The sequence below is a fragment of the Malaya genurostris genome, chromosome 3 (genome assembly GCF_030247185.1).
Source record: "Malaya genurostris strain Urasoe2022 chromosome 3, Malgen_1.1, whole genome shotgun sequence".
NCBI classification, from domain to species: domain Eukaryota; kingdom Metazoa; phylum Arthropoda; class Insecta; order Diptera; family Culicidae; genus Malaya; species Malaya genurostris.
The window spans coordinates 123,065,661-123,076,807 of NC_080572.1; the positions used below are offsets into that span (position 1 = coordinate 123,065,661).

At 36.3% G+C, this 11,147-nt stretch overlaps 1 protein-coding gene across 2 annotated transcripts; it reads left to right on the forward strand.

The window, feature by feature from the left end:
• The first annotated feature begins 247 nt into the window (after positions 1-247).
• On the forward strand, positions 248-3,030 carry LOC131438120 (N-acetylglucosamine-6-sulfatase-like). Of its 2 annotated transcripts, XM_058607934.1 has the most exons (8): positions 248-492; positions 547-860; positions 919-978; positions 1,431-1,769; positions 1,822-1,996; positions 2,053-2,564; positions 2,627-2,743; positions 2,802-3,030. In XM_058607934.1, exons 2-8 carry the CDS (start codon positions 738-740, stop codon positions 2,949-2,951), a joined length of 1,476 nt encoding a protein of 491 aa, XP_058463917.1. In that variant the 5' UTR covers positions 248-492; positions 547-737; the 3' UTR covers positions 2,952-3,030. The 2 variants fall into 2 exon arrangements, with proteins under 2 accessions (XP_058463917.1, XP_058463918.1); XM_058607935.1 differs by lacking the exons at positions 919-978; positions 1,431-1,769; positions 1,822-1,996; ... (1 more) ...; positions 2,627-2,743; positions 2,802-3,030 and having other exon boundaries at positions 312-492; positions 547-749.
• Positions 3,031-11,147: the final 8,117 nt, after the last annotated feature.

Below are 11,147 nucleotides of genomic sequence, written 5' to 3' on the forward strand. Positions count from 1 at the left end.
CGAGCTCAAGAAATGGTATTAAGTGTGCATGTCTTTATTATTTATCTTTGGTAATGACGAGCGTTTGAGCAGAAGTGTCATTACTTAGTAATGACACTTTTAATGATCGTGTAAGGGCCGCTATTAGAAATTATCCTACCGATTTGACAACTCCTGCTGAAAGTATCATCTCTAAACAAGCAGCGCCTCTACATTGCGACAATATGCCAATTATGGTACGGAAAACGGGCACAGATTTTCACAGACAGGTTTTTGTCTCGATCAGATTTTTGAAAAAATGACCTGGCATCCCTGTACATCGCAACTCACCATATTTATTTCAAAAAATGTCCTGGCATCACTGCATCGAAGCAATCATTGAAGTCGATCGCTTATCACTATCGTTAACATAGACCGCATTTAAAACTATTTGAACCATTTTTCTATGATGGTACAAAAAAGCAACAGTTTCACGGCTTTCTTCAAGAATATTTATTACGATGATTACAAATGGTAAGCTGCTAATCATTGTTATGGTATTCCTGTCAATATTGTTTACACTTTCAGGGCTCTCGTGAAAAGTGCTTCTCTTTTCATTTTGGGAATTCGCATCGCAAAGGAGTGTATTGGACTCGAGCTAATGCCAGCAGTACAACATTAGCTCCTGGCTTCGGGTTCGATGTTACGGGATTTCTATTTCGTTTAAATGTAGTTGAAATAAAACTGTTGGCATAAATTAATATATAGACTTTGAAATTATGGAAACCTTATTAAGAGTTTTATTCGCACTTCATTTCATTCGATGTGTTAACAGTGACAACATATTACCCAATATAGTTTTGATTTTAACTGATGATCAAGATGTGATCTTGAAAGGGCTGGTGTGTATTCTATTCTATATATGTAACGCACCAAATAATCCTAATATTTACCTCGTAGAATCCTATGGTACAAACTCAGCAACTAATAGCAAATCAAGGTGCCACTTTTATCAATGCGGTAGGTACTGAAAATATAATGAGGGAGAGAATAGCGTGGAAGATATACTGGTCCTTATTACCGTTCTCACTTCCACTTTCACTTCACTCACATATCAATTCACTTGATTATATCTATTACCAGTATTACGCATAGTGAAATGATCACTGTAGTGAAATAAACTAATTTTTTGTAATTACTTTTGTCTGAAGCGACTTCCGTAATAAAGATTTACATTCAATCGATTTTCACCGTGAAGTGATACCGAAAATAAGGGTCACAGTCACTTCACTTGGTTATCACCGTGTAGTGATACCGGTAATAAGGGCCACTCTCGTAGTATACCTGTGTTCGGACCTCAATTCGACATAGCGTTAGAAACACTTTCTGAGTGTTCAGACGAATTAGCACAATGTTAACATTTGTATAACCAAGAAAATGCAAATTGTATTTCATCATGTATAATGTTTTAGTTTACTTCATCTCCAATTTGTTGTCCATCGAGAAGTGCATTACTTTCAGGGCAATATGCACATAATATAAAAACATATAACAATTCTAATTCTGGTGGATGCTATGGAAACTATTGGCAGGAAAAAGTAGAATCTGCTACATTTCCAGTTTTATTGCAAAACAATGGATACCAAACATTTTATGCTGGCAAATATTTGAATGAGTATTATTCAGAAAAAATTCCAACTGGCTGGAACGAATGGTTTGGTTTGCATGGAAATTCAAAATACTTCAACTATTCATTGAACGAAAATGGCAAAATAGTTTTCCACACAGACGAATATTTCACGGATGTACTTGTAAGTTTGGTGTAATGCATTCCTTGCAAAACTTAATATGACACATTTGTAGAAATCCCATGTACTAAATTTTATAACAAATATTACGGACAATAAACCCTTTTTTGCCATGGTTGCTCCTCCGGCTCCACATGCACCTTACACAGCTGCTGACAGACACAACGAGCTATTTCCGCAGGTAAAAGCTTTACGAACAAAGAATTTCAATCTTCCATGTGGTCCGCTAGGTAATATTTCTATATTCTTCTGCTTTTTCAACAAAAATAAGGTTATATTATTTTAGAAAAACATTGGTTGCTTACTATGCCACCATCGCCTCTTCCAGATGAAATTGTGGAAAAAATAGATATCATTTATAGAAAACGATGGCAAGCTTTGATGGCAGTTGATGAGTTGGTTGCAGCAATTTTCAAAGCTTTGGAGCAAAGAAATCTTATTACAAACACCTATATAATTTACACCTCTGATAATGGTTATCACATGGGTCAATTCAGTCAACCTTATGATAAACGTCAGCCTTACGAAACAGACATCAAGGTACCGTTCCTTGTTCGAGGCCCAGACATTCCACATAAAGTCCTGGTGAAATCTCCAATAGCACTAATAGATGTTGCTCCCACCCTCCTCGACTTGGCTGGAATAGAAGTCCCATCCAGGATGGATGGCTCATCGTTTCTTAAAAAAATAACTCAACCAGAGATGGATGAACGTCAAATTTTGATCGAATATTGGGGTGAAGGTATCGTGGAAACGTATAATTCCGAATGTCCTTGGCAGAAAAAGGATAAACTATATGTAAGTTCACCATATGTAATATAGATGAGACGAAATGCATTTTTATATCTACCATTTGATAGCTATGTACAACAGATATGGCGTGCCATTGTCAGGATTCATGGAATAACACTTTTAGCTGCATTAGACATTTGGCCAAAGATTTGGATTTAACTTACTGTCAATTTAAAGATACTGAGGTATTTAACGATTTGAAATATCATAGAAAGTTTCATATATCTTATCGTTCAATTGCAGAATTTTGCCGAAGCATATGATTTAAAAAACGATTTGTATCAAATTAATAACATTGCATACACTATATTACCTTCAATACGAGCAAAGTACAATTTAGCTCTTGGTAATTTAACCGAGTGTGCAGGTGCAACTTGTCGTCGAATATATTAAAACGAAAAATTAATTTCGTAATAATCGTAATTAGGTTAAAAAGTTAAGAAACTTATGACATATAGTAATATGCTACTCTAGAAAGAATTATATATATATATATATATATATATATATATATATATATATATATATATATATATATATATATATATATATATATATATATATATATATATATATATATATATATATATATATATACATACATATATATATATATATATATATATATATATATATATATATATATATATATATATATATATATATATATATATATATATATATATATATATATATATATATATATATATATATATATATATATATATATATATATATATATATATATATATCCACTATTGCATCAAACTCAAGATTGAAAAGTCTTGTCTATGATTTCTCATATACCATTCAAATAGGACCCCTCGATGAAATTGGTACACCCTCAGTTGCAGTACATTTCTCGGTTGATTTTACATTAGGGCGTATAAGCAAGTGACAGTTTCTCTTTAATCACTGTCGTCGATCACTCCCTCTTTCGATTATTGTGATGTGATTGAAAAGACTTTCTTTGGTTTCACTACTCTGTTTGAAAGTTGAAAGTTTCGGGTATCCTTTTATGCAAAGAGTTGAGTGATAAACGTGGAAACCGCTTGGTAATTAATAGAAGAGAAAGTAAACAAAGAGAAACTGTCACTTGCTTATACGCCCTAAAAAAATTAACGGAGAATTATTATTTGAAACAAAACAACAAGCGTCGAATCGCTACATGCGTCGTAACTATGACAATGTTTGTTTATGTAAAATTAATCTTAAGTTGTAATATGAAAGAAATCGCGGTATTTTACTGCATATCGAGTGGATGTTGAAACAGGAAAGTAAAAATTAATTAGATTCACTACTAAAAATCCATTTGATTTGTTATATTCTTATCTTAAGAGGCATTAAAGTGAATGGAAGTAACAAAATGTTGTGTGCGGTATGTTTACAACCTTCCAAGCTTGTGTTGTTGCTATGGAATTTTACTGTCGTTTCCAATATTTATCGACGCTTTTTAACGAAGGGTCAACAAAATTGCATTATTACCAAGTTCACTGGTTGACGGTTACTGATCCAACATTTTCTGATAGAGCTTATGGGGCATAGTAATCTTGAGTTTATCTTTGCTTACACAATCATTAAACGTGTCATTACTAAAAAATAATATCATTTTAATGAACGTGTATTGTTACGGCGCAACGATCCTACAGATTAATAGCTGCCGCGCTGCAAGTAAGTTAGACATTGCCAGCCATCAGCTGCGCATGTGCGAAGCGGCTCAGTGATCAGTGATCAGCTGGGCACGTGGAAGAAAAAGAGATAGTAGCGCAAGCACGTGTTGGTCGATAGCGACGCACGCGCAAGAATACTTGAAATAACGCGCATGTGCGTGCAGCATTTTTTAGAAGGATCTCTGCGAGAGGTCCAGATTTTCTAGATTAGGAATTAGTATATAAGACCCAAAATTTGTAAATAAAATCAGAAGTTTTCGGAAAGTCAAATCGAATAGATGTTTGAGGCCGAAATTTCTCATCTCCTTGTCTTTCGCTAACACAATCGGTAATCCTCCGATTTAGAAGCATACACACTTAATTTCGTTCGGTAATTCTTGCCTCTTTTGACGAGTTTTGAACAGCCGAATTACCGAATATTTCCATTCTACTGATATATCAGCACAAATGACCATTTGTTGACAGCAGTACCTCAAGGTACCGCAGTGATAAAACGTGAATTTTTCCGATAAAATCACCTACCGAGATTTGAACAGCTGAGGTCGGTAATCCAATTTAAGTGTGTAGGTCTCCGCACAGAAGAGACAACTAGCCTTTTTCCGAGATTTAAGGTTGTGCTTAGTGCTAAAAAGACTGCTTTCAGCTGGTCAAAAACTATTCCAACACAGAAGCATAGGCTCTCATTACGCAAGAGCAGCTAGCCTGCGGTTTTGAAGACGTTATTTCCCAGCTGAGAGCTTGTACGCTCGAAAGAAATCAAGGTCCCTGAACACAAGTTCTGAATCTCGTTTTCGTTTCCTTCGCACGAAAACATTGGTGGCTCCAGAGAGGAGATTGACCTCTCTTGGAATAAATATCGGTGTGCTCGGCGCCTTTGAGATCGAGCGTAAAGATCTGGTGTACTCACACCATTAAGAAAGAGTTGTAAAAGTTTGGTGTGCTTGGCCCCGTTAAGATCGAGTAAGTGAAGTTTGGTGTGCTCGGCATCATTAAGATCGAGTAAGCTAATAAAGTGATTCTGAAGAACGGTGCAGACGGCATCGAAGTGTTAACTCCAAAGAGAGTTTCGATAAGTGAATTATAAACGGTGCGGACGGCATCGAAGTGTTAACTCCAAAGAGAGTTTTGATAAGTGAATTATAAACGGTGCGAACGGCATCACGACATATAAGTAAAATGTCTCATTTCGTGAAAAATAAGAATGGACATTGTCGTCTGTGCACAGAACCAGATGACAAGCAGGACATGGTCGCATGTGACGAATGTGACCGATGGTTCCACCACGGATGCGCAGGGTTGGGAAGATTATCAACCAAAGGAGAGCGATGGATTTGTATCAAATGTGCTGCCACAGAAGAACAAATCCATTCATTGGAGAAGGCCATGAAGGTCAAAAGAGACTCCAGTCAAAAGGAATCCAAAATGGAGGCAGTATTCGGCGAAATGCTAGAAGCACTAAGAAGCCTCAATGAAAATAACACAGCCGGTACAAGTCGGCAAGTTAATGATGATTGGACTGTATATTTAAAGTGTCAAGCTTTAATACAGCTTCCTAAATTTAATGGATCACCACGAGAATGGCCTACCTTTAGAAAGATATATGCAGATACCTCGAATGAGGGCAGGTTTTCGCCGTTGGAAAACTTGAATAGACTACAGGTAGTGCTAGGAGGATATGCTGCAAAATGTGTGCAGCCACTGATGATGGATTCCGAGAATGTTCCTAAAATCATAGAAAGATTGGAACAGAATTTCGGTAGACCTGAGACGGTCTACAAAGAATTGTTGCAAGAGCTGACAAAAATAAGAAAAGAAAATAAAAACTCCGTAGCCGAAATTGCTGACGCGTTAGAAAATTTGATCAGTAACATGATTGTCCTGGACAGAGAAGATTACCTGCAGGATATGAGATTAGTGGAGTAAACGGTAAATAAATTACCCTTCAACCTACAAATAAAATGGGCAGAGAAGCTACAACTAAATAATATAGCGCCCACGCTGATAGAACTAAGTGAATGGTTGAAACCTCACGCACGCACTTGTAGGTTAATGACCTCAATGTCCCAAAATAAAGAAAAAAGGGACAGAATAAACCTACACGATGAAAAACGACCGTCTTGCCCAGCCTGTAAGGAGTCACACAAGCTGGTACATTGTAATAAATTTAGGGCAATGACCCTAGAAAGACGGTGGGAAGTTGTAACAAAAAATAAGTTATGCATGAAATGTTTGGCAAGTAGCAAACATAGAGCCATAGATTGTTGGACCAAAAGTAAGTGCAACGAAAATGGATGTAAAGGAAACCACAATAGATTACTGCACAGAACCGCAGTACAGATAAAACCTCAAAAGGTCGAGGACCCGGCACCTGGAGAAAATACGGTACTTGTTCATTATTACGAAGATGCAAAACCCGACTTCATACAAGAAAATCGATATTCAAATTGGGAAGCCCTTCTTTACCACACCTGCATACTTAAAAAATTTGCGGATTGGACAAGAGACAGAAAGGGATTTGTGAGAAATGTTTCCCTAAAAGATCGACAAGTGGCAGAAAGCGCCATTATACGAAAGGCGCAACGGGATATATTTACCAGTGAAATGGAAGAACTCTCAAGATACGGAGTTCTAAATAAGCCCAGCAAATTGACAAGTCTAAATCCCTATTTAGACGAGTATGGAGTAATGAGAGCAAACGGACGACTTGACAAGGCAAACTTTCTCCCAATCTATACTAGACGCCCGATAGTACTACCACCAAAGCATCATGTGACCCGGTTAATTATAAAAATGTACCACGAAAAATATCTGCATCAAGCAGATAATACAGTAGTAGCAGCCATTCACCAAAAATATTTTATACAGTTTGGTAGAGCTATGCTAAAGAGAATTAAAATCAACTGCCAAAAATGTAAAAACATAAGGGCAAAACCGACACCACCTCAGATGGCCAACCTACCAAAGGGGCGGTTAGACATCTATGCACAAGTCTATGCACATCCTTTCACACACACTGGAGTAGACTACTTCGGACCATTTGAAGTAGCAGTAAAACGTTCAATCGAAAAAAGGTGGGGAGTAATTTTCACATGTTTATCAACTCGAGCCTCTCATATTGAGTTAGCAGAGAAACTAGATACGGATGCTTTCTTAGTATGTCTAAGAAACTTCCAACATAGACGCGGCAAAATTAAACACTTATACAGCGATAATGGAACAAATTTTGTCGGAGCAGAGAAGGAAATGCATTCTTTATTGAAGGAAATAAATATCACAATGGATAAAAAGGAAGCTGCAAAATTGGAAATTGGGTGGTCATTCAATCCACCTTCAGCGCCACACTTTGGAGGTGTTTGGGAAAGATTTATACGAATAATTAAAAATTGCATCTACGAAGTTTTAAATACATGTGGCGAACGACGACCTCAAGTGGAAACCTTACGCTCTGCCTTAATACAGGCTGAATTTATGCTTAATTCCAGACCTCTCACGGATATCGCCATCGACGGAATAGATGATGAAGTATTGACACCTTTCCACTTCCTAATCGGTCGTGCAGGCGAATACGTTCCACCATTTGACCCAGCTCAACTGGAGTTGACAACAAAGCAATGGAAAATGGTACAACCGACGACACGACCAGGCACTTCGAAGAAAAATCAGCATGAAAATTGTCCGTTAACGATTTACCGCCAGTTACCACAAATATAGCGACCCCTTGATAATGATAAAAATAATCTTCTCGAGCAACACTGTTTTCGTTGCTACGAACTAGTTACCAAGGATCCACAGAATAAATAAACATTTTTGGAAAATTTGTGGAATCGTGAACTCCTGAGAGCAACTAAAAGATGTAGAAATGCGACAGTCATTGTCACAACTAAGGTGAGTACCTGAATTTTGTTTCTGTGTTTTTTGAGCAGAGAAAGCATTAATTCATTTGTATGTAAACTTGCCATTATAACGTTCCTAACACAGATTTCTATTTTTTGTAGTTCTCCGAAAGTTGAACATGAACAGCCAAAACAAAAATAAAGCCCAGAAAACGTAGCTCAAAGACAACATAATTAGGCGGAAGAAAATATAATGGCTGAAAAAGATGTCGCTCGATTTTTCGAAATAGAAAACAATGAAAATGAAACAAAAGGCGGTGTCGATGATAAGGGGCAAATTTATTCTGCTGAAGACATTGGTCCAGAAGCCAAACATTTAAAAATTGACGACAATGAAAATTGGATGAGATTCGTTCGTTGTTTGGGTTCGTGAAACCCGGTCGACCTGTTGTGGTATTCAGTACAACAAATGAAACATTGCTCAACTGCTACATGAGTAAAATAGTGTATAAGTAAAATTTGTGAAGTATGTAAATTGAAAGCATTTGGATGCACAAACAAATATTTTTTTATAATTCAAATATATTCGCTGCATTGCGATTGCTTAAAGAAATCGTTCCTTTTTCACTTAGTTTCTTTTAACAATAATAACATTCAACGAGTTTCATATCAATATATTTTCATAATGTATTATTTGTATTCCAAGTATAATTTCGATATTCTTCTATTCATCACTCACTTTCATTTTCTCCGCACAACTTTTATTTATGTGTATTCGAACCAAAATTGATTTTTTTCTATTCTCAGAAACTGTTCGATTTTCAAGCTCTTTGTAGTTGTTCTATCTGTTTCACTTGATATCCTTGCGTCATCTTATAACCATTGATTATCGCTTGCAAATGGAAAGTATACTCATAGCCCGCTGTTTTCTTATCTCAATCTATTATATGGCATCTGAAAACTTCGCACGAGGCTGATTATAAATATAAATATATTGATACAAATAAAAAAACTTCAATAATTCATACTTGAATATAGTGATATCCCAAGACAACTGTTATCGTTTAATAGCAATTGGATTCTTTTCAGGTTTCACGAACGAACAATTTTGTCAGTAATTAGGAATGACTCATCGATCTACTGCTCTGATGCTGGAGCACTTGCAACTTACCATGAGAAGAGGATTTTCCACTCGAGAAATCCATTTTATTTTTTCGTTTCATAATACCCGATTTGCAGTTTGTTTTGTTTACTTTTATCATTTCTTCAATATTCAGTAACCAAGGTTATGTTATTCGAAATCAATAAATTATCAACTTGTGTTGCCAGTTTCAACATTTTCTCAAGAGATTACGTTTTGACAGTAGCAGTTACTGAGGGGTAGTTAAATTTGCGATACAGTTTTGATAGACGAGTGGCAGGTCGTGTCGTCGGTAATACTGTATGCAATCCTAGTAACAAAGCGCAGTGCTTAGTATCTGAAAAGGTCGATGAAGTGAGTAACAAAATCATAAGTAAACAATGAAAAGGTTTTTTACCTTCACTTGATGTATTGCTTTGCAATAACGACAACAAGCCTTCCGCGGAAGGATCCAACGCTGTATTAGCAATGAACGCAATCAATGCAGGACGAATACACAGCAATGTCTGCTCTTCACTAGATTCTCATAGCGCAAGCAGTCTAAAATCAATATCAATCTACGAGAAATGTTCCAATTAGTTTGAGATCTACCATGAATTATAAACTTTAAACAATGCTACAAAATTAAGTACTTGCCAACTGAAAACCGAACGGATTTTTGTAATGCACGTACGTTTTTAATATTTTATTGACGAACTTTTTGTTTCCCAATAATTTTCTACGCGAGTCAAAACATATTGGCCATTTATCAATCACCGTACTCCACGGTGTATCATTCAGAGTGAGCCATTTATGAGCATCAATCGATTGTTCACAGATAGTATCCGCATCGCACAATATTTGTATCGGTTTAATTTTTTTCGAATATTCTTCTTCTTTTGCATCACTTTTTCTCTTTTTCTGTTTCAAATTACCAATTTTATTTATTATCTTTCCTCCATGGTTGCGGCGATCTCCGGATCGGGGTATGTAGTAACCGACGACACGACCTGCCACTCGTCTATCAAAACTGTATCGTAAATTTAACTACCCCTCAGTAACTGGAAATGTCAAATCGGAAACGTTTTTTTAAACTGGCAGCACAAGTTGATTTATTTATTGATTTTGAATAACAGTCACCATAACCTTGGTTACTGCATATCGAAGGCAAGATGAATGTAAACAAAATAAATTTCAGATCGGTTATTATATTACGGAACATTTTAATGGATTTACCTGACTCGTGCGGAATGTAAAAATTTAGGAGTATGAGTTATGTCTTTTATAAAGCCAAGTTCAAAATTCAGGTCTTGACTTGAAAACGTTGTGTGAGAAAGAAGACATGGAAATGACCGACAACGAGCTGAGCGAGGCTTGTGCTCTGCGGTACCTGCATAACGTACGGTAAAATGATTTCTTTGTGGAATTCCACTAGTAATCCTCGAATAGTGGCCAACAAGGAGAAATACTGTTTCCACTGCTGCGCAATCAACCGACACAAAACAATTTTGACACCGGCATATTACACCGAATCCTACCACAGACTAACAGACAGGACACTCAAATTAGATTCTTCAATCATTTTAACGGTCATTTCGAATATTCCTTTATTTGGGACAGTACTCACATGTGTCATGATGGCGCCACGTTACCCTATCAAAACATCCTGTCTGTCATCTATACTGTGTTTATTTTTTTCATTTACCAACAGAGTTGCCATTCATGCAGAATTACCTGTAATGTATTGATTTGTATACGTCCATGCGAATTTCATGCAGGATACAAATTTAATACATATGGCCAAAACTATATACAGAATTATGCCTACTTCTCATCCTCCAACGCAATACAAAATCGAACTCGCTTTGTTACAATATTTACTTGCTTCTGGTCTGCCGCCACTTAATTTTGGGTGAAAACTACCAACACAATAAAAAATAGTCTAGATGAACTACGTTGAGTCAAA